Raw genomic sequence first — 25,710 nt, 5'->3', positions numbered from 1 at the left:
AAAGATTACTGATCATAGATCATAACAAATATAACAATAAAAATTTTCAATTACCAAAATGTGACACAGAGACATGAAGTGAACAAATACTGTTGGAAAAATGGTGCCAGTTGACTTGCTTGACCCAGGGTTGTCACAAACTTTCAATTTGTAAAAAATTCAGTATCTGCAAAGCACAATAATTCAAAGCACAATAAAATGAGGTATGCCTGTACTAGAAAAGCACTACTTGAAATTGAAATAAAACAATATAATTTGCAAAAGTATCAAAACATATTAAATACTCAGCAATAAATCTGATGAAAGATTAGTAAGACCTGTACATTGAAAACTATAAACTCTCACTGAGAAAAATGAAATAAGCCCTAAATAAATGAAGGTCTCTATTTTCATCTTAAGAAAGTAGGATTAGTAGAGCAAATTGTACCAATTTCAATATTGTTAAGATGCTGTTTCTCTCCAAATTGTTCAATAGACTTAATGCAATCCCAATTCCAAATCAAAATCTCAGCAAGCATTTTTATTAACTGACAAAATGATTCTAAGATTCATATGAAAATGCAAGGGATCGAGAATATCCAAGACAACACTGAAAACAGAAGAATGAAGCTGGGGAAATTATACTCCCTGACTTCTGGACATACATATTTACAGTAATTAGGACACTATACTATTGGTATACAGCAATACTGGTGGGCAAAGACAAACAGAGCAATGGAATAAACTAAAGAGAGCAGAAATATATATAGTTTTTCAGATGATTCATATAGTCCTATGATACATAGTCAGATGATTCAACAAAGTTGCAAAGGCAATCCAGCGAAAAAGGATAGTTTTTTCAAAAGTAGTGCTGGAACATTAGATGCTCATATGTAAAAATAAGGATTTTATCCATATCTCACACCATAAAGAAATACCAACTCAAAATGAAATAGAGACCTAAATGTAAATTTAGAAAACTCCTAGACAAAAACATAGCAGAAAAGCTTTGTATACTTGAGGGAAAGAATTTTTAGATATAACATTAAAATCACGATTTGTAAAAGAAAAGAATTGATAAAATTGGGCTTTATCAAAGTTAAGAATTTTTGCTCTTCCAAAGACATTGTTACAAGAATGAAAAGATGTGCCACAGACTTGGAGAAAATATGTGCAATTCATATAATCTGATAAATGACTGAGAAGGCAGACAAAAAAAAGAGTACATGCTAAATAATTCCATCTTATAAAATTCCAAGAAATGCAAACTAATCTACAGTGATAGAAAGCAAACCAGTGGTTGCCTGGGAATGGGGGATAAGGGGTTATAAAGGGGCACAAGGAAACTTTTTGGGATGATGGATATTTTCAGCATTGTAATTGTGGAGATGGTTTCACAGGTATATACAAACATCTAAACTCACCAAATTGTATACCTGAAACATTTGTATGTAAGTTATATTCCAATGAAGTTTTTCTTTAAGATTTTATTTATTTATTTGAGAGAGAGAGGGAGCATATGCGATCAGGGAGGTGGGGGTTGAAGGGCAGGTAGGAGCAGAGGGGGAAGGAAAGGGAAGGAGAAAGAACCTCAAGCAGACTCTATATTGAGCATAAAGCTTGAGATGGGGCTCGATCTCAGAACCCTGAGATCATGACCTGAGCCGAAACCAAGAGTCAGTCACTTAACCGACCAAGCTCCCAGGTGTCCCCCAATAAAGTTATTTTTTTTAAAGAGCAAAAAATATACACTAGAACTGTGTTTGAGAATTAAAGAAATGTATTAAAATGTTCCAGAAGAAAATATAACTAAGTATCTTATAATCTTAATAAATAGGGGCCATTCTAAGCACAACATGAAACCTGAAACTATAAAGAAAGTAATTAATAAAATTAAATTTTAAATTAAATTTTACTATATAAAAATGTAAATCTTACATATTAAAAAAGAATACAATTATTTAAAATTACAAAATGTCTATGCTGATAATTTAGAAATGCAAATTTTAAAAAAAGATGTCATTTTTCATCTATGTCAAAAATTTCCAAAATCCAGCTGCTACCCTTGGTATGAACCCTGATGTTGGGCATATAACCCGATAAAATTATTCTGGAAGGAAGGTTGGCATTTAAATAAAGTTTTCAAATGTGCATACTCTTTAACTGAGTCATTTGTCTTCAAGGAATTTCTCTAAGGACAAACACAGAAGTATCAAAATAAATAAATAAATAAATAAATAAATAAATAAATAAATAAATAACTATATACATGGTACCTCCAAACAAGGGGATGTTATGTAATCATAAAAATATAAATTTATTGACAAGGAAAATAGCCACATATTTGAGTAGCATAAAAGACTGTTACGATGGCATGCTATTTGTTATTCCATTTAAGTTAAATTTTTGTGTAAAATTACTGGTATCATGGCATACTCTGAATGTCAGCTAATTTAACATCTATTCCCCCTTTCCCTTAGTCCACCTATATCACTTCTCAGCCTCCTTTCCAGCCAGAGGAGGCTATGCAGACACTATTATGGCTATTGAGATCTAAGTAGAAATTTCCTAAGAATATTATAGAAACATGTCTTTCTGATAAAAGTTATAGTCATTGCTATAGCTACCTCTTTCCCCTACCTCTTGCCTTGTAGTCAGTTATGATGACCGAATTTGAAGCAGTTTATCGTCATGTGCCAACCAAAACACTAGAGGAGGCACAGTGCAAAGAAAGAAAAAAGCTGGGTCTTTGATAACATTCGTAAAGCACTACACCAGCTTCTACTGCCCACTTCTGGACCTCACTTTATATATTTATATATATATATATATATATATATATATATATATATATATATATATATATATATATAGTATAAACATAACTTAGTGCTTAAAGCACCCCAGATGGTTATTTATATATACATAAGTAAATATATAGCCATTAAGCATATTAAAGCTTTTTATAATTATAATATTCTCTAAAGGCAAGGATTTGGGTACTAGATACCTCCATTCTAATATTGTTGATAGAGTTAACTGATAGGGCCCTTTAGTCAGTTTGACATTATATTACAAAAACTTTAAAAATATTCTTATCCTTTGTTTGACTCTATAATTCTACCTTTAGATGTTCATCAAAGAAATAATAATAAATGTGGAGGAGTACTGCTACAATATATTTACAATATTAGTAAACTGAAAACAACATGTATGTCAAAAACGTAATGCTGGCCAAAAGATTTTATAGTATGCAATTATGATAAACTATTATGCAATCCTTAAAATCATGTAATAAAAATATCTAATTATATAGAAAAATACTTCACATCATTATGCAAAGTAAAATCCTTTGGGGGTAATGAAAGATATTTGTATAAAGATTAGGAAAATGTCATGAATCATAAGTAGACATTGCTGGATGGTGGAATTACCAGTAACTTTTGTTTTCTTCCTTTTGGTTGTCCATTTCTAAATTTCACATTTCTTTTGTAATAAGTAAAAGTTTTTTTAAATATATCTATATTTGTTCAGATCAAAGAACTAAAATAAACAAATAGGAAGAGATGTAGATTAAAGCTAGTTTTATTTCTTCTCTATGATGCTCATTAATTGGTTTACTTCAGTTAAAAAACAGATTCACAATAGCAACTTCATCTGACATCAACATAGTAAGTCTTATACATACCAAGAGTGAAAAGCACTCTCAAGAAGTAAAAAGTGAAAAAGTACCAAGAGTACGTATTTTAAATAATTGCAGGATTCCATCAGGTCCAATATGAATGCACGTCCAAGGACTCCAAAAGGGAACATGCTAAATCATACACATTGGATCTGGGGGAAAATTTTTTTTAATTTGTCATTGAGTCCCATTTCTAGCGTGAGTAAGAAGCAAATATATACTGATAAGCCTAAGATAACCTGTGACATAAAAACAATTGAGCCCAAAATCAGGAGGAAAATGGATGAGTTATCTAAACTTTCCTTAGTTCTTCTTGTCTAACCCATATCTTACAGAGATTATCTCTCTGGTTAAAAGCATCCATTTTTATTCAATCTCTGTTGGCTTTCATCTACCTACAGTAAAGAACACCCACTCAGAAGCTATGGTCTTAAATATTTTTCAAAGGTACCAATAAGTTCAGTTTGCAACATGCAATTTCCAACTATATTCCCAGGACAGTGTAGGAAACCCAAGGAACTAATACATTTGTATAAGGTGTTGTAAAGATAGTGACTCTTTCCACCTTTTTTATAACCCAAATGTGTTATAAGAAAATTGACTGAGAAGAAAGAGAAGGGAAGGGAGAAAGAGAAAGAACCAAACAGTATAAAAATATTTGTTAACAAAGTGTGTGTGTGTGTGTGTGTGTGTGTGTCCAAACTCAATTCAAACTGAAGAATAGATTAATTGTAATAAAGAGTATTTAATTTTGGAGATTTTTCATTGAGTTAAATATAAATAAGCTTTTTAAACACTTCAAATTAATGAAAAATAAATTTTAAGCACTTTAAGTAGTTAATAACACAAAAGTTGACTTACCATAAATTTCTAAACCTTGTGGAAAATACTCTTTGTATTCTAAATCCTATCCACTAATGCCAGAGTAAGGATGCATATCATAGTCAACAGTGCCAATTTTTAATAAGGGATTTAAAAAGGCTGATTTAATTCCCCGGTTTTTTTTTAATTCCACCCCATCACCAGGAAAGTTAATACATGCTACACATTAGAAACCCTGGTTACTAAAGATGTTTTATCCAATCAACACTTCTCCCTTTTCTAAGCTACTCAGAAAGAAAAACTGACACCTGGAGAAAGTCACACCTTCACAAATTACCCCAAATTCACTGTGATATTCAAGCTTTATATACGAAGCCCCTTTCAAAGGATCAGAGCCAGAGAATTGAACAATTGCCCCCTCCAGCTGCTGGAGAAAGTAAAACCACAAAGAGCATCTACTTATGAGATTACTTTTTAGGGGCATAGAATATACTTTAAAAAGGAACATAGCCAAAAACCTACAATAAAGATGAATAATAAATATTTACATTCCAAGCCAAAAAATTCCACAGTTTAAAAAGAAACATTTGATGTTTTCATTTCTGAATACTGAAGCAAAATAATGATTATAATAATTTTAATCAAACTTAAAAGGTACACCTTATTACCTTGTTGATATAAGCTATTTGCCTTTGAACAGGCAAACAAGAGAGAAAAATCTTTGAGGCATTTTTATATTCTGACTTAACAGTTATCTGATAATTACCCTATCATTACCTGCTGATGAAGGATTCCATTCTGAATTCTTAACATTTCTGATGTTACAGGCATGTTACTTCAAAAGTCCTACCTGGAAAGAGACTGAGAAGACTAACTGGAGATTTGTTGGTATCAATAGTTAGTTTGTGGCTTGCAGTTTTTGAAGGCTGACCTGGTAGACAGATTAATTTCAGGGGAAGTCTAAATTTACATTGGATAACCCGAGGAATGCCTGAAATAAAAAGAGAGAAATGTAGATTCACAGATATGACAGAAAATTGGACTAAAAATTTTTGAATTGATTTAATAGTTTGAGTATTTAAAATATATCTTATTTTAAAATTTTGCCCCTGCTCATTTCACTTACCGTAAATGAAAACTACAAAGTATTATCATAATACATATTTTTATATTATTGTCAAAAAGTTCAAGACAAAAATAAAATCCTAAAAAAGAGTACAGGCATGAGGTCTGCCATTAATAGCACATTTTTAAAATTATCACAGTTGAACACTACGCAAAACAGTATATTTACTCAGAAAGGGAGACAAACCATAAGAGACTCTTTCATAGGAAACAAACTAAGGGTTGCTGGAAGGGAGGGAGTGGAGTGATGGGGTAACTGGGTGATGGACATTAAGGAGGACACGTGATATAATGAGCACTGGGTACTACAGAAGACTGATGAATCACTGAGCTCTACCTCTGAAACTAATAATACACTATACGTTAGTTAATTGAATTTAAATTAAAAAAAATTTAAAGTGCAAAAAAAAAAACCTAGTATATTTAATTTTATATTCAATTACGGGTCATTCAACTGAATTTTTCAGGACATTTACAGGCATATTGAAATAGGCAAATAAATAACAATGAAGAGTTTTATGTCAAAATTAAAAGTTTTTAAGATCATTCTTGTCTTATTTTTACAGAGAATGAAATTGAAGCCAAGCAAATTAGGTTCTCTACTTATAAATTTAGCAAAGCAATTCTACGACTTCACTGCTCTCTCCTTTTATTCTAGGATCCCACCTTTGGATAAGATAAAAGGTAATATACTGAAAACTTTATCTTAGTATATGGCTGTAGAGAAATGAAAAACTTAAAATGTTCTACTCTACTTGATGTATCCACACATTAATTCCTTTATTTCTTTAGTGGAGTCAGTGAGCAGCTTAAAAATAGCAAAAGCAGAAGCAGTTAAAGCCTGGGGACATGATCCCAAAGCAGGATCCCTAGAATTAGCAATATATTCTGTTAATGCCAATTGGAGTTGTGGGGCTTGCTCGACATCCAAGCTGGGAGTACATTTTCCAGCACTACTTATTCACGAGGATAGTGAGAGATCATCAACAATGGCAAGCATACTGATATATGAGGTCAATTAAATACTTTTTCAGAGCATGTGGAGCATATTTGTGATTCTCTTCAACATAATCTATTATCCATTAAATTTTACATAGCTCCTTTTTTGCTCATAACCAACAGATGTTAAATTCACTTCTCCTGGAATCCTAGATGCAAATTATTACTGGTGTCTCTTCAGAACAGTCCCAAGGCATTATTTCCTGACATTCTGTGAGGTTTTAGAGGCATGTGTATTTGTACTTTACAACGATGAAATGTTTTGACTCAAAATATTATGGTAACATGATCTAAGCTACTGCTCAAACCACAACTATCAATGTCACCATAAAAAATATTACAAAGCATTATTTTTTCCAACTTCATATATTCCATATATCCCCAAATAATGGAAATGTACCTACTAATATGTTTCCTCTACAATATATAAGTTACAGCCTCAATTAATAGATGCAGCCTGGAAAGAACAAGGAAACTAAAATCTATTTCCATTTCCTTCATTTTTAATGAATGTAGTAATGGAAAAAAATCCTTCATCTTTTGACTATTCTGTACATGCATGAAAAGAAGCTTCCTTTCTATATACTTTCACCCAAAGTCTAAGCTAAGTGTTCAAACAAAATTTGACTAGAAATGTCATTCTAAAACTATACTGCTGAAACTGTGGCTCAACTTCACTTGGATCAGATAGATACTGCTTGAGTTGGTGGTAAAAAATAATAATAATAATAATAATCACAATCAATAACACTGGCCTTATGTTACTGAGTCTATATATTTGAAGATTATTACCCTAAATCTCCAAGAACTTAGAGCTAAAGAAACTGGTCCTATATATATGTTTTCAGAAATTGAAACAAATGGCTTGCAAGCACTATTGAACCCAAGAAGGAAAATACATTTTAACTCAATTCACAACTCAGGTCAGTTAATGACAATATCACACACTAGGGCAATGGTCTGCAGTTGCTAAGATTTGTAGAAACCCTCCAGAATTTCTTTTCTCTCCAAGAACTGTAAACCTGTTTCATAGGACATTTGGAAAGCATTATTTTGAAAAATGATGACACTCATACTTAATAAAATGATTATGGCTATTCTTTAAATGTTGGCAGCTTGGAAAGTTTTACCATTGCAGGGATGGGGGAAGAATATGAAAAACTTTAAAACCCAGTTTAAGGAAACTATACCTTTAAAAAAAAAATTGCAATCCCAGTATTTAATACTACTTCCCATTAAATTAAAACCCCAGTCTTTTAAAATACAACCTCCAGTATATAGACATGGGGCTTATCAGAGGCACATTTCTACTGAGCTTTACATCTTCTTGAAAAACCTGAAATGTAAATTTGGCTACCAATTTACTCTTCAGGTGTGATTGCATCTAAGAACCTGAAGCCAGACGTACAGAGGTATGTGTGAAAGCATGCACGCATGTACCTATAATAAGGAAGGAAATAATTATATATATTTAAAGACTTTTCAAATTTGCTACTAGAATAGCTTTCGAATTAGTTGAAAGTCCAATTGGTCCTAACTTTGCCTACCATCAGTGATATTTTCTCTATGTAGTTGGCAAAACAGTCTCTGTATCTGGCTTATTCAAATAACTCTCTGGGTTAGTTATGCTAAGAAAAAAAAATTTAGGTCATTTATAATACTCAAATATTGGCCTACTCGTTCATCAGACTGACTTTGTTCTGCAGTTTTTTTACCAAATATAATCACCTCTCCTTCAGACACTTCCCTTTCTAGCCTAACAGAGGAAATGGATAGTCGCAACTACTCTGGTGCAATTAATCACAAAATTATTTAACACTTAGAGAGAAAATTCACATCAAAACCACTCTTGACAGAACAATTTCTCCAGGAAGAGAATTCTAATTATACCTGGCACACCCAAGAGCCCAGTATCGCTGTCAAGAGAAAAGCCAAAATGTTCTTTGGGGGAAAAAAAAGGAAAAAAGAACATATATATCAGAGTAGAATAACTATATATATTACACATCTATATAATGCCTTCAGAACTCTTTCCAGGGGCCTGCTAGAGTCATTTCATTTTGAAAACAAGGAACCCCAAAGCAGTAGCAATGTCTGGGAGCCAGAACTTCCTTGATCCCTTCCTGTTATGTCTGGCTACGTACTGTGCCCCATCTGCAGTCATGTTTTACACTGCCCATGTCATGTAACTTTAATGCAGACATAATGGAGACTAACTCTTATGGGACAACATAAAATCTCCTTTGCTTCTCTTTTTCCACATGTAAAAGCAGGATGCTTATCTGCAAAGAGCCTGAGCAGATCAGGCCAATAAAATGGACCAGTCTTTGAAATTTGAAGCCTTGTGTGTAAGTTAAGATCTAAGTGGCAACATATTATTTAATCTTCCCAACAAGGTGAAGCTGAATATTTCAATCCTACTCGCTAAAGCTTAAATATAATTTAAAAATATATCATAAGAGATTATTAGCTTTGTATTGAAATACTCAAATTTCCATGTATTGTGATTTTTTTTCCTCATGGTTTGGGCTGAATTTACAGTACAAAGGAGTAAATTCCTTTCAATAATAACCTTTACTAATTTTTTAAAGTTAAAATAAATCATTTAAATAATATGGCATTTTACAAAACTTAGTATAAAATCTTACCAGCTAGATCCAATCTTGCCAAGTAAAATATAAATCATTCATTGTTAACAATCAGTTATTTTTAATAACCCAAATCCTAATTTGACAAGCATATTTCATGTTATTAAGCTAAACAGTCCTTTTAAAATGTTTCTCTTATAAATATATTTTCACCTCCCAGATACAATGCAACTAGGGTTGTTGGCATTACCAAAACTGTATGAATAAATTATTGCCATTGTTTTTAAAATATTTTATTTATCTATTACTAATTAATATTGTTATCTAATATTTATCTTAAGATATCTAATAAACTGAGATAAACCAACACATTTAGTCTGTGTCTAGAAAGAAAAATAATCAAAGTAAGATATACTCTAAGTGCTTGTCATCTGCCCTCACATTGCACAATTCAAAGATGTGAACTTGAACCCTGCTCCCAAAGAGTCCAAAATCTATTAGGGAAACCTAAGGAAAAAACTTAATGAAATTCATATTATGATAGGTATTGCAGCAGAGTCATAAATAAAGGATTTGGGGAAAACAAAATAGGTAACAATAAACACTGGCCCAGGCAAGTTCAAGGGGTCAGAACCTTGATGATACTGCCCCACAAATTCTAAACAAGGTAAGAAACAGGCCCACAGAATATGTGCTCATGGTGCTCTGATTAGACAGAGCAGTGGATCTATTTAGACATATAGAAAACAGACAACAAACATATAGAAAACAAACAATTTGTATGTCTCAAAAGATGTGTGCATCAGTACAGGAAGTATATAATGTCAGTTTGTGCTGATATTAATGACGATAACATTGATCACTTGGTTATGGTAGTGTTACCAAATCATTCCTGTAGAGATATTATTTTCCCTTATAATTAAAAAGTAATCATTAGCCATCAGGGAAATTCAAATCAAAACCACACTGAGATACCACCTTACGCCAGTTAGAATGGCAAAAATTGACAAGGCAAGAAACAACAATTGTTGGAGAGGATGTGGAGAAAGGGGATCCCTCTTACACTGTTGGTGGGAATGCAAGTTGGTACAGCCACTCTGGAAAACAGTGTGGAGGTCCCTTAAAAAGTTAAAAATTGAGCTACCCTATGATCCAGCAATTGCACTACTGGGTATTTACCCCAAAGATACAGATGTAGTGAAGAGAAGGGCCATATGCACCCCAATGTTCATAGCAGCATTGTCCACAATAGCTAAACTGTGGAAGGAGCCAAGATGCCCTTCAACAGATGACTGGATTAAGAAGATGTGGTCCATATATACAATGGAATATTACTCAGCCACCAAAAAGAACGATTTCTCAACATTTGCTGCAACATGGACGGCACTAGAGGAGATAATGCTAAGTGAAATAGGACAAGCAGAGAAAGACAATTATCATAGTTTCTCTCATCTATGGAACATAAGAAGTTGGAAGATCGGTAAGAGAAGAAAGGGATAAAGAAGGGGGGTAATCAGAAGGGAGAATGAAGCATGAGAGACTATGGGCTCTGAGAAACAAACTGAGGGCTTCAGAGGGGAGGGGGGTGGGGGAATGGGATAGGCTGGTGATGGGTAGTAAGGAGGGCACGTATTGCATGGTGCACTGAGTGTTATATGCAACTAATGAATCATGGAACTTTACATCAAAAACCAGGGATGTACTGTATGGTGACTAACATAATAAAAAAATATTATTACAAAATAAAAAAAAGTAATCTATGAGGGAATGTTTTGAGACTGAATATTCTATTATTCCAATGAATTTAGTGTCCATTGATGAATCTTGCCTGAACTAATTATTACACAAATTTTGCAAAATAATGATTCTCTAATTCTATCACCCATTCTACATTTATTAGCTGACCTCCTTTTGTAGAGTTTTCCCTCTATACATGCCTTTATTTTATCACTGTACTCACCGATTCTATTTCTGTCTTTAATATATTATAATATATTACCATTATGATTTTGATACTCAAAGTGTCCCATTTCTAGCCAGTGGAAACTCCTCCACTGGCTTCTGAATCATTGTGATGTACTGTGATCATTTCTTGACCACTTCTTTGCTTTCTGACCCAACAATATAGGATAGGCTCTCTTATTTTCCCTTCTCTAGACCTGGAAACAGCCTTTTCTCTAAGAACCCTGACCCCTTTGACTAGAGATGGTACTCAGATATGAAGATCTGTGCGACAGAGGTGCTCATTGCTACTGAGCTGAAGCCTGAATAGGTCTCTGCCCCATCTCCATCGCCTCTACTCTACTCCACTGCAACAGCCTCCAGCTGCGCTTCTGACAGACAATCTGGCTTTCCTCAAAAACTAGTTCTTCACACTGAAGTCAGAGTGATCTTTCAAAATACAAGTCTGTTCCTGTCCTTTCCGGACAAAAGCATGTGTGTGCATGTTCGCTTCCATGCACTTCATGACATACTTAAAACCATTTAGTGGCTGCCCTTTGGTCACAGAATAAACATCAAAATCACTAGCATGATCAGAAAGACCCCACATGGCCTATCCTTTCCCTATACCCTAGTTACATTTTGACCACTTTACCCCAGCCCTCAATCAATTAAAAAAAAAGAAAGAAAGAAAAAGAAGACAATTAGAATTCAGTGACGAACACCATTTTTCCCTTATTCTTTCTTTATTTTAAGTAAAATAATAGCAGAGCATATGAGTAAATCACCAATGACTTACAGATATAAGTGGTCAATGACACTTTAGTTTTTGTTTTTTTTTTTCCAAAAAAGTCATGGAGCTTCATTCTTTCTCATGCCTCTGAAACAACTAATAATGAATGACAAGTCTTTGTGACAGGAAACATTTATGATCCTCTCCACAGCCACAAGAAGACACTGAATCAAATTCCTAAAGAAGTTTCTATAGTTAAAATAACAGTCTGTAAAAATAGCTCATTCATGGTAAAATACCAGTTTAATTCACTGACCAAATTTCAGTTCTGAAATTCATTTTATTCTAAATTATCTTTTCACTTACCATCAGGATTTCGATCTATCCACCAGAGGCAATGCAAAAAAAGGATAGGGGAGAAAGAATGAAACAAATTATTTGCGGTAAAATTACAACACAAATTTAATACACATCTGCTTAAAAATACAAATTAAAATTTTCAAGAGTCTCTCATAATTTAAATGTCCCCAATAAAAATAAGTCCATTCACAACTGAAGAGTATAACATGAATAAGTGAAATCTAACAATATATTTGCACATTCATTCTCAGAAGCCCAGGACAGTGTATTACTCCAATGTAAATATGGAAAAGAAAAAAAAAAAAAAAGAGGTAAGGTATATGATCTAGATCAAGAGCAAACCAGACTCAATATGTAAACAACATTAAGAGGATTAAATCAATTGTTGGGAAAAAATTTTGAGTGCAAGGCCAAATACACAGTATTTCCAGTTACTCTCGCTTATGTTATCATTTCAGTCAGTAGATACTACTATGGACTAATTCTCTTTGTTTTTGTTTTTGGCTTCTCTTGGTATTCTTTTACTTTTATAGATTTTCTTACATTTTAATTTCTAATTAACTTTCAACTAATTAATGCTATGCTCTTTGGTTTAGCAATAATTTATAATCTTTTAAATTCTGTCTATAAAATAGCATAATAGTTAAAAATGGTATGTGTAACCATACGCTCACAGACTGACTTTACAACTTTCTAATGTATTTTTAAAGCATTTTGTCCACTTGCTATGTAACCCATTTCTCTATTTTAAATTCACATTCAACCAGTGTCACCCCTTTCCCTAAAAACAAATGAAATACTTAGTTGAATTAAGGCATCAACATTCTCTACAACATATATTCAAAGTGTAACAAGGATAAAAAGTGTTAAAGTGCGGGGCGCCTGGGTGGCACAGCGGTTAAGCATCTGCCTTCAGCTCAGGGCGTGATCCCGGCGTTGTGGGATCGAGCCCCACATCAGGCTCTTCCGCTATGAGCCTGCTTCTTCCTCTCCCACTCCCCCTGCTTGTGTTCCCTCTCTCGCTGGCTGTCCCTATCTCTGTCGAATAAATAAATAAAATCTTTAAAAAAAAAAAAAGTGTTAAAGTGCCTATGATTATTGAGATGCTCAATTAATGATAAATGAGGTAGAGATTTTAGCCAAATATTTCTTTCTTTTTTATTTCACAACTCAAAATTAAAATAACATTAAAACTTTCAATGTTCTTTTCAGAAATATCCAACTAAAAAGGTCTATCACTCTTTGATGCCTTTTGGAAGTTTTGTATTTCTTTCTGAAGCCAGCTTTCTCAAAGTCATTTAAACAAAATATTTACATAACCCCAAATTTTGAAAATATAAATAAATTATTAAAGTGGTCAATTCTGGCTAATAATGAATTTTTGTAACAACTTAAAGCAAAATACTTACAAAGCAGAAGAAACGGATTTTGAAAACATGTATTAAAGTTAAAAATCATCTCAGAATATAGAGTTGTCAATGCATAAGTCAGAAAATTCACTTAGACAAAATTAAAACTATAATTACTTTTAAAAAATTGCGACATCAATGGAAAAGAAAAAGGAAATTAAGGGCATCTCTAAAAGTTTTAGAACTAGTACAGAAATGTTTAAAAAACACAAATGCAACATTGCTAAAATATCCTATTATCAGTTACACTATGTTAAAACATTGAAAAAAACACTAATTATTCATATTCTATCAATAAACAGATTTTCAAACAGTTAATATGAAAAATTCACTGCACAGGGGAAAAAACAAACTATAAAATTTGACCAAACGAAGTTGAAATTTACACTAACTGAATTTCAACTGGACTGAAGATAATTTTTTTAATTTAAAAAGAGTTCCTTGAAAAAAACAGATCAAATTTTACTAAATCTGTTCTTAAATATTTTAACACATATGATACTAAAGAGTTTCATTTAGTCATTAAAACAGTGTCTGAAACTTTGAACACTGCTTTATATTAGAGCAATCCATACTAGTCTTTTTCACTAATTCAGACTAGGCTTTTCTTCTTTGTTCAAATAAGTGAAGTCTAATACCATTCTTTCAGTGTGAATAAAAATATATCATATTCGCTATTAATTGAAAAGACAGATTCAAACATTATATGTGGAAATCAGCTAAACAGACTCACCTCTAATAATTCATAACACATAAAAGTAATTTGGACATACGATTTTATTTAACACTAGGAAAGAATTATTTTTCCATTTAGTAATATTTTACAATGTGTTTTCAATCGTAAACACTTAAACATTTAACTCATAACTTCAATAATTTAAAAGGAGTAATTAGGCTTATAAATCTGTGAACAACTGTGTGTTTACCTGATGGTCTGGTATAAGAAACAACAGCATTTCCTTCCAATTCAGGCGGTGTGTAACTCCCTTTCAGATAAACAGAAAAGGCTACTGTTCTACTCATCTCTGGTGCTATAAGCAACGTAAAAGTAATATTAAGTTACAAAATTTTGGACAATTATCACTAACAACAGTTAAAATTATGCATACACTACATGCCAGCTAGTATCATAAGCATTTTACATGGATTAATTTACTTAATCCTCACAATAACCCAGTAAGGTGTGTACTGTTATTGTCCCCAATTTTTATGAATGAGGAAACAGGCTACGGAGAGATTAAGAAGCTTGCCCAAGATCATATAACTAATCTAAAACTGGGAACTGACTCCAGAACAAGGGTGCCCATATTCTACATCACTGCTTCTCTTTAGTCAGATGAATAGGCAGCATGATCAGAGAAAAATGTACACAAAAAGGCAAGAGAATTTGGGAATGGGGATTAGTACACTGCAGAGGAAAATGGAAGGGGGGACTGTATATGGATGTAACTATAAGTGTAACAACTTTGCAGAGTGTACATAGCCTTCTTTATTCATGTATTTGACCTCCAACCTATGTTAGGTAGTCTTAAGAGGTTGTTAACTGGAAAAATACATTGTTCAGAACGTGTTTTAGAAAGAAAATTGGAAGTATTGTGAAAAAAATTATAAAATAAAGTGAGAATCCAAAGTTTGGGCATCACCTACAAGGTTACTTCAACCATTCCACCATTCATTCAGTGTTTCAATTACTATTTTACTGAACTCCCCCTATCTGCCAGGCACACTCAGGTTAAGGGTTGGTAATACAAAGGCAAAAGAGAGAAATATGTTCTTGACTTCATGAATCAGATAAAGAATGACCAGCTGAACAGCAGCAGTAAACAAAGAAAGAAAAAAACTAGAAAGATAAATCAGAAATCATTTTGATAGGACTAATGACAACTTGGATGTAAATGGTAGGGCATGAAAGATTCTGTGCAAAGAAATCTTACTAAGAGTTGCCATTTATGGCCTGTCTACTACTTTAGGCATTATTACAGATATCTTACCTAGATTCATTTTCTAATTAAATCCTCAAAACAGCCCTGCAAGACAGATATCATTATCCCCTTTCTGCAGATTAAAAGAAATTGAGGTTCTAAGTAATTACTAAAGTAGCTTGCTGAAGGTTATGCATCAAGTAAGTGTCAGAGCCAGGATTCAAATTCAGGCCAGACTCCAAAGCCAATATTCTTTATTCAAACATAACTGATTTAATAAACAGCTCACTAGAGAAACACCAATAAAGAAAGTCTTCCAAATTATAGTATTTAAGTACAATTACAGGCCCACTTAGTTAAGGAAAGCACTTGAAAATCTATAATTACTTCAACTCAATGACCATTCACTGAATGTCGCTATTTTTTAAAAAAAGAATCATTCATGTTTGATGTTTGGAGGGAAAATATAAGCAAAACAACACAATCACTGATTTTAGAAAAGATACCAGGCTCACTATCCAGACAAGAAATGTAGCCATGAAATAAACACACTAACCAAAAAAAAAAAAAATTTTTTTAAATTAAAAGAAAACCTCACATCATGATAGACTTTAAGCCAAAACAGAACACTTACCCATAAATTCAAAGGTGAACTGATCACAGGTCAATACTAAAGGTGGTTGCACATAGACTGATAATTTGGCTTTTTGCAACACCAGTCGATTCTGCAATGTGACCTAAGGAAACAGAAATTGTTATTAACAGAAAATTACATTTTATCCAAATTGATAAGGTAGCACACATATGTAAAAAATCACTAGCAAATAATTACAAAGCATTATCTGAGAAAAAATGAGTAGTAGCAAAACATAACATGTAACATAAATAGTAGATTAACTGGTAAGTAGATAAGTGGTATTTTCTACCCAGTTAGAAACTGGAAAAAGTCATGGGACACTACATCAAAAACTAATGATATACTGTATGGTGACTAACATAACATAATTTAGAAAAAAAGAAAAGAAAAGAAAAGAAACTGGACAAAGGGCTTAAACAGACTTTTCTCCAAAGAAGATACAGAAATGGCCAAACAAGCACATGAAAAAATGCTCAATATCTTTAACCACTACGAAATACAAATTAAAACCACAATGAGATACTACTACACATCTACTAAAATGCTATAATCAAAAGAACAGACAAAAATCGGTGTTAGCAAGAATGTGAGGAAAGACGCCTCATACATTGCTGAAGGGAATGTAAAATGGTATAGCCTCGCAAGAAAACAGTTTGACAGTTTCTTTAAAAATTAACATAAATATACCATATGACCTCACAATTCCATGCCAAGAGAAATGAAAACATATGTCCACGCAAAAACTTGTACACAAATTTCATAGCAGCATTCTTCAGAACAGCCAAAAGTAGAAACAACCCAAATGTCCATCAAATGATGAACAGTTAAACAAAATACGGTCTATCCTTACAATGAAATAGTATTCAGTAATCAAAAGAAATGAAGTACTGGCACATGCTACAACCTAGGTAAACCTTAAAAACACTCTGCTAAGGGGTAGAAGCCAGTCACAAAGAACCACATGTTGTATGATTCCATTTATATGAAATGTCCAGAATAGGCAAATCTATAGAAAGAGAAAATAGATTAGAAGTTGCTGAGAGATGGGAACAAGAGAGGGGTGAAGGAAGAAGGAAGGGAGCATGAGGTTACTTTTGGGGGGACAAAAATGTTCTAAAATTAAAATGCAGGGATGGCTCCACAACTCTGCAAATATAGTAAAAATCACTGAACTGAACTCTTTAACTGAGTAAATTGTGTGGTATATGAATTATATATCAATAAAGCTATTAAAATGTTCTATCAAAAGCAAAGGAAAACTCTGTGCTGCGCTTGGGGAATAATTACATCACGAAATACGTGTTCATTTTCTTTTCATGTATAGATGCCACAACGGGATTATCTTACCTAGTATCTGTATACCACCTTGTGCATAAATTAATTATTCTCTAAAGATTTCCTTACTAGGTGCATATTTACTAGTCTAGATACATATCAAAGCATCACATTCTATTCCATGGCTTAACACAAAAATACAGACCTAATTCTAGAAAATACCAGAGTGACAATATTGACTGCTGCATATCTCAGTTGGCCACATTTCTAAACTGGTGCTCTTATATGGTGATGCTAAGAAAACCCTCCCAGATGAGAATCGAAAGCTAAGAACTCTGGGGCAACAGTGTGAGTAGGAAATAGGACAGATATGGGTAGAGAAGGCCAGGACTTCTCTCACTCCCCCTAAGGAGGCATATCAGCAGAAATTATCAGGCCCGTGGATTTTTACTGGGCCACAGTGCTAAGAGGCATCATTTTCAGTCTATCAAAGAAAAAGACCTTACTTCCATTGTGCAGGTTCTCTCTTTGGACTTTTGTGTCCTAGAAGTCCCAGCCTTTGAACAGCCTCATTTGGGTAAGTTCATCCACGTGGTTGGTATGGTAAGCCAGACTTATCACAGTCAACTGCCCAGGTAGGGCTGGTACACCAACTGAATCACAATCTCTAGGGTAGTTCTGGGTATTGGTGTTTTCTTTTCTAGCCCCCCAGATGATACCTGTGTACTACCAGGGTTAAAAAGCTGTCTTCTATATGGCACCTTTGCTGTAGAGCACCTTTCAGTCTAGTTATGAGATTTCTAGTATACGAGACAGATACATTTCATTATTAACTCACATACTGCAAGGGTACACTTATTTAAAGAAAAGTAGTTTTCAAATTTCTCTTAAGTAAAAGGCATGTATCACCTATTCCTTAATATATATTTCACATATATATATATATATATATATATATATATATATATATATATAATATATACATACACATACTATAGAGAAAGAAATGATATACAGGAATATGCAACTGGCTCAGAAACATTATATATATATAATTAGATTCAGTAAGTATCTTGCATTCATTTGAAATGATGTGGTATTCTATACAATTTCAAAAATAAGTTAAACACAAAAATTTTGATTTGCAAAGTAAAATTTTTCAAGGCTAACTACTGATGCAAATAAATATAATAAACACAGCAAATGAACAATGAATCCTCAATTTTACTTTATAAGCCCTGGAAATATATGAGGGGAATCTGCATATCACAGGCAAATCTTTCTTCATGATGTCTGATCCTTATAAACAACATAATACCTTTTTAGTAAAATCCTGACAGTAATTATGGGAAGAAGAAATTATGCCAGGTCCACTAAATAAACAGGACACAATTTAAATATTTTACTATAAATAATAATATAATGCTAGTCTATACATATATTTTAGAATAAAATTAATAATATAAATGATAACCATTAACAGCTTTTTATATTCATGGAACCATGCTAATAAATTATTTGTGTGCATTATCTCATTTAATCTTCACAACATCATGAAACAGGTACTATCACTATACATCATTTTACAGAAGAGAAAACTGTAATTCAGAGAGGCTAAATAATTTGCCCAAGGCCACTCTGATTATAAGTGAAAGAACCACAATTTAACTTCTGTCTGCCAGAATCCAGAACCCATACTCTGAATCGACTGTGGTTAAGTCTCAAAACAACCCTGCAATTAAGAAGTATCTTCATTTTACAGTTTAAAGAAGGGGTTCAGAGAAGCTAAATAACATGTTCAAGATCAACAAGCCAATATGTGCAAGAGAACTGAAAACTACCACCAGGAATATATCTTAAGAGCTTAGTTTTAAAAGTGAAAATGAAAAATCCATAAAGTAGTAATAAGCTGCTTGTAAGAGAATTAACATTCTGGGGTGCTGGGTGGCTCTGTCAGTGAAGCATCTGTCTTCGGCTCAGGTTATGATCCCAGGGTCCTGGGATCGAGCCCCGCATCAAGACCCACGTGGAGCCCCTCATTAGGCTCCCTGCTCAGGGAGCCTGATTTTCCCCCTCTCTTCACCCTCCCCCGCTCATGCCCTCTCTAACAAATAAATACAATCTTAAAAAAAAAAAAAAAAACAGACATTCTGACTCTGCCTGGCATAACAATGTGTACTCAGACAATGATCATACAATTTTACATTGTTAGCAAGATCATGGTAGTTCTCATGCACAGATTTATTAAACCCCAGCAATGGCCTAGGCATTTTCAAATGTGAACCATGGAGATGTGTGATGAAAATAACTAAACGAACAAAGAAGACTTGTGTTTGAGCCAAAAAAAAAAAAAAAAAAAAAAAAAAAGCGCTAAAGACTTGGCTAGATCATAAACCTCATATTTTAAGAGAAAAATAATTACAGAATATTAAGGGGAAAGTATAAAACATTAATACAAGAATTTTCCATGCTGTTTTCTGGTTCTAACAAAATGAAATATGATCCTCAGGAAATACAATACCAAATTTTTATCCTAGATACATAAATATGACTCCAAAGGCCAGGTATGAACAACCACTCTGCCTTAGTTGCCTGGAATAGATGGTCACGCATCATGCACACATACTCAAGGTAGCCACATCTTCATTCACTTGGAACGGACAGAAAAATTCTCTCAATTAACAGGATTTATTATGATGGAAACTTGCATGGTTATATATCTTGGCTGCTGTTGTTATAAAAGGCTATAAGAAGAGATTTATAGCAAAATTTGTATAGAAACTGTCAGACAGAATCAGGAAGTCATTGTGTCTCCTGTACAAATCCAGCTGATTTTATGCAGCCCTCGTGTGTTGCATTCTTTCTCGTGCTCTTATAATGGCAGTAAGGAAGAGAGTTGAAATGTAGTCATTCTCAAATATAAAAATTCCACTAATGAAGGAGAATTTTCCAGTATTGTCATGTCATCATTTTAAGATGCTATTATTACACATGAAAGCCTAAGAACTGCATAGGTGAGAAAGGTGTATTTACTTATAAATAACTAGTACTTGGCAGGGGGGGAGGGGACTAGCATGAGCAATGTTACCTGGTTTAAGTACAGGATTTCTTTTTGCAATTTATAGTGTGCTCCTGAACTATTGTGTGTGTGTGTGTGTGTGTGTGTGTGTGTGTGTGTGTCTGAACAGTAATGGTAGATAGATAAAAAAAGAGGTTTCTCTACACAAAAGTCTATAGATCATTCCTGGAACTCTGCAGGGTTTTTTTCCTTAAGTGTTTGATTTCTTGCCACTACTGCTTTTCCAGACTAAGAAGTATTAATGAGATAGAGCCTTTGATTGGATGGGGGGAGAGAGAACTGGGGAAAGACCACCCTTGTTTCCAGTGGCAAGAATCCAAAAAAATTAGCTTAGGAAACCGTTACAAGATTGGGCTCCCTTCAACTTCTACCAAAGATCCCCACACTTGGGCCACCCGCTGGGTCCAGTGTAAGCTAACACAATTGGTAAAGCCTGGTGCCCTGTCAAGCTCCTCCAAGGACAGCAACCCATAATCTAAGAAAATATAAAGTCCTGTCCAAGTTTTGACTAAGCAAATCGCCAAGATCCACAACTTTTCCTGGCTCCAAGGTCTGGGCAGTGATAAATATTTTCAGCTTAATAACGTGCTGACTGATTACCACACTTTAATCTAAATGCCTTAAGAGGGTTCTACATTTGAGTTCTAGTTCTAAAATTCTACAATGACAGGACTAAAAATCTTAACCAAAACCACATCCTTCATATTCTATTTTTTTAGGACTATCAATTTGTCACTACTCTAGTTTGTGGCGTCTTCATTTAATATTTTCTTGCTATAAATACATCCATTTAAAGTTAATGTTATGGCAGGGAGATGATTGGAAATTCTTCTCAAATATACACATAATTATACATAGAAGAAAAATATCAGCATTCATACGATTCCCCTATATATATATGATGCGGCAATCAACTGGTTGGTCTATCATAAATGGTGATGACACAATTCCCCCAACATATTTAAAATACTAATTTTGTTTCTAGAAAAAGACCCTACATCATTTAAACATAATGGTTAAGCATAACCCATAAAAATTATTTATATTACATAACATTGCTATGAATGCAATTATCAGTTTTATATTTGTAGGAAACAATAAAGGTTATCTTTGCTACCCAAGGCTAAGGGAAATGTACAAACTTCAAGGGCTTTCTTTACACTTCCATAAGCCAGTCATAGGGTGACAACAGGGGCAGATGTGATGAAATGTGTAATACTGTTTGCACAATACAGTCTAGAACCATGGTACAATACCTTAACTGTGACTGAAGGGACAAGGTCAGTTCCCACTTCAACATCAGTAGCTTGCTGTAAACACAGAATTGAGAAGAGAAAGAAGGAAAGAATGGTTTCAAATTACATGTCCATCAATGAGTAAACACAATAGATACAATATATACTTCCTAGTACCAAAATAGGGAACTAACCATAAAGGACTTATCAATCTAATGACAGATAAAAAGATCAATGTGGCTTTTTGAATGTCTTCCACTGGAAAGTCATGAGCTAATAAAAACCTTTTTCAAAAAGGAAAGATTTTATTATCAAACTACTCTCTTGCCAAATTTATTTAAATGTTGAAACTAATTGAATTTAAATAATTTTTTAAACATTGAAACTAATTAATTCTATAAACTCGTTCTTTATATTATATAGAAGAAAGCTTCCTTGTATGTCTCAGATTAGCATTATGCCATCCTTTAAGGTCCTTATATTTTCAACTTGCCAAAGTTATGTTTTATTCTGATTAATAATATGTATCTAAGACATGTAACTAATGATACAAAGCTTGAGCGGCCTTACACCTAGAAAATAAAATAAAAGTAGAAGTGTATTTTTTTTTACTAGCTCATATCATAAACTAGGTCACTCTTTGAACATCAGCCTGGGTTACTTGATCCTACCTCTTAAAGAATTCAGAGCATAACATAATAGAACAAACATTTCCTTATAAGTTATAATTTACTTATTAGAGCGGTAGATTAAGAGGAAAAAATCTCATTCTATGACAGAATAAGACCAAGAGGTAACATAATTTTCTAATAATGCCCATTATTGGGGAAAAATTAAGATCATAAAATCACTAGTCCAACCAGTGAATAGATCCATTGTGCTTTTAGTTAACTTATTTATAAGAATTTTTTTTTGCTAAGAAAAACTAAGCCACTTCTAAGCAACAGGCATGGCTATAATATACTGGGTATCAGCCTAAGTAAGAGTTGGGAGATTCATATTCTATATACAACTCCAGAGAAAACCATATATGAACTCCGATCCACCTTCTCAATCCAGAAGATACGACAACAATGCTTGTCTCATCTATAAAAGACCTCACTCTAATATAAATTATTTTTTAGATGTGTGCTTTCATCATAATGACAAAATAAAATACTAAGCAAGGCTTTCTGCTCTACTAGAATCTAAAATCCAGGAGATATTTTACATTTAGCTGTCCACAGATCTAGAAGAGAAACCAACATCTCCTGTTTCCTGCTCTTTTCAATCCACGGTTAAACACCTAGGTACTTCACGGACAGCAGTCCTTTGGGAAGATAAAATTATAGCCAGAGAGAAATAGCTGCACAAAGACACCATGGCACCATGGCCACATAAATCATTGGGCTAGTGTGTTCTAATGGGATGAATATGATATTCTCAGGAATCTCTTAAGAAAAAAATAGTAAGACAGAGAAAATGAAGCTGGAAAGACACACCTAGTTAAGAGGAAACAGCACTCTGAGTTACCAATAGGGAAATATACATTACAATACAGTGCTATTACACAAGACCTTTTCCTACAAAGATCAAAAGTTGCTGAAGAACAGAAAGGGAATTCCTCTTTCCAAATAGCTTATGTTTAAGAGAACCTAGAAAAAATTATATAAGTTGCCCAAAGGAAAATAAGAATCATTTCCAAGCAAGAAAATGTGTGTACATTTGTCAGCTAACTAAGCAAAAATGTTCCACTCAGACTACACCCTTCAGGTAGAGTGAGAAATGGTGTGTGCTGAATGGCCAATGTTTTAAACAGTGCCTCTACTATGTGACTCAGCTGAGTGAATGTTTCTTTCATATGTAGTACTTTTTTTAAGTATGCCCAACTTACTATATTATGGCAATGTTAACATGATTTTTATCACAGCTTGGGTTGGCTCTTTATACCAAGATTAATCTTTGAAAACTTAGGACAAGTACTTACTATATTATGCTCTGATACCTAAATACCGAAGTCATTTCCTTGGTAAAATTACATGACATGAACTCCAAATATAGTAAAAACCAGTGAATTTGATCACTTGCCAAAATTGATCAATTTCTGATTCAGACACAGATAAACTCAATAGATTTTTGCCCAAACTGCAGTCAGTGAGACATAACCAATTATAATCTAGCAAGTGCTTACAGAAAACTAAACAAGGAGATGGGACAACATGACCAAGGACAGTCCCTCTTTCATCCTTCCTGTTTCTCATCTCCATTCATCTATAAAGCAAAAATACTGAGCACTCATTATGTGACAGAGACTAAAGATATGCCAGGGGACGAGACAAGCAGTAGAATGCAGGGTGTGGTAGTGGTGGGGGTGGTGATGATGATAATGCTTAAAGAACTAAAATGTAATTTGATGATGATGATGATGATATTGTTAATTATAACAATTCAACAAAGTAGATTCTATTATTATTCCCATTTTACAGACGAGAAAAATTGAGACTAAGAAAATAAAATACCCTGCCAGAAAAAAATAATTCCTGGCCCAAATGCCCAACTGTTTACTGTTAAATAACACACACAGACACCTCCATCCCCCCATCCCATCTCTCCCTACCCCACAACATTATTTCATTGAACCTTCAACAAAAATCTTGTAGGGTCAGTATTATTCACCTGGATTATGATTATCTCAATATTCTGGTACTGAAAAAGTTAAAAAAAAAAAAAGTAGATTCAGAATAATGGGGAAAATGTCTTCTATTATTGCCCCTTCCTCTCCTTTTTTTAGACCAAAATCCTGCCTAAGGAACTCCTCACTAAGAGATTGGAAATGTTTTTCCTAGAAAGCAATAAAGACTAAAAGTTGTTATCCTCCCTAAAGTTTCTATCTGGGGACCAAAAATTTAAACCAATACATATTGATCCCAAATCAGCAAAGTCCACCACTATCATAAGCCCTTTTAAAGTCTGCAAATATACCTACAGACACTGAATCAAAGTTAGGAGAAACCATGACAGAAACTTTCAAATCATCTTCTCTCTCAGTCATGGGCCAAATACCTGCAATTAAAAAGAAAAACAATATTTAATCATAAAGTAAACCTGCTATATATAGTTTTTTTAAAAAGGTTTTTCTATACCATATATCAAAAACCAACCCCATAAACATACTCACAAGTTGAAAAAAAACTAATGCATTACAGAATGAGAAACCTGATAAATATTCCCCCACTGCAAAATTTTAAAGAAAAACTGTCTTTCTCCAAAGATATTATCTGAGATGTATCCCAGTGACTGAAGAGTATTGGGAACTTCAATGCTCTGTCCTTTACACTATAGGTAGAAGCCCAAACTATACCTTTTTGAAAGTAAGTTGGTCAGAACTATCAAAATGTAAAATATACGTATCCTATGAGCTAACAATTCTACTCCTTAGCATTTATCCAATACTCACAGACACACCCAAGGAGCTTCTTTGCTGCTGGTAGTTATTAAAAACAAAAACAAAAACAACCTAAATCTCTATATTTCTATTAAAGGGAAATGGTTGACTAGATTATGGTATATCCACACTGTTCAATGATCCAAAGCCCAAAGCTGTAAATAAGAGTGCTATCCAACTTTATACACTGATACGAAAAGAACTCCAGGATGTGCCTATTAATAAGGGGAAAAAAAGCAAGAGGTAGGTACAATGCATCTAATATGCACATATCTGTGTAAAAATAAATAAACATTGAATTTTTTTTTAAAGAATACACAAATGATCTTGATAAAGCTTACCTTTAAATAATCTAATGGAACTAGGATCTGGGGGTTTTACCTTCTTAGTACTCTTAGACTTATTTTCACCATATTCGTGTTATTTTCACAACTTAAAAATTTCACGATTTAAAAATGTTTACAGTGCATAATGAGATATGATGAACAAGTCACACAGAT

At 33.4% G+C, this 25,710-nt stretch overlaps 1 protein-coding gene across 5 annotated transcripts in view; it reads right to left on the bottom strand.

Moving 5' to 3' along the window:
- The window catches only part of BBS9 (Bardet-Biedl syndrome 9), a 416,531-nt gene that overhangs the window by 230,097 nt on the left and 160,724 nt on the right, over positions 1 to 25,710 (bottom strand). For all 5 annotated transcript variants that reach the window (XM_026509007.4, XM_026509016.4, XM_026509017.4 and 2 more), the window contains 6 exons: positions 24,752 to 24,828; positions 21,808 to 21,861; positions 16,195 to 16,297; positions 14,565 to 14,669; positions 12,236 to 12,250; positions 5,334 to 5,474 (listed from right to left, as the gene is read on the bottom strand). In XM_026509007.4, coding sequence (XP_026364792.2) covers positions 5,334 to 5,474; positions 12,236 to 12,250; positions 14,565 to 14,669; positions 16,195 to 16,297; positions 21,808 to 21,861; positions 24,752 to 24,828 — 495 coding nt within the window. The remainder of the gene's footprint in view (positions 1 to 5,333; positions 5,475 to 12,235; positions 12,251 to 14,564; positions 14,670 to 16,194; positions 16,298 to 21,807; positions 21,862 to 24,751; positions 24,829 to 25,710) is intronic.

This window comes from Ursus arctos, unplaced genomic scaffold (genome assembly GCF_023065955.2).
Source record: "Ursus arctos isolate Adak ecotype North America unplaced genomic scaffold, UrsArc2.0 scaffold_3, whole genome shotgun sequence".
NCBI classification, from domain to species: Eukaryota; Metazoa; Chordata; class Mammalia; order Carnivora; family Ursidae; genus Ursus; species Ursus arctos.
This window is presented reverse-complemented; position numbering and strand designations above follow the sequence as displayed.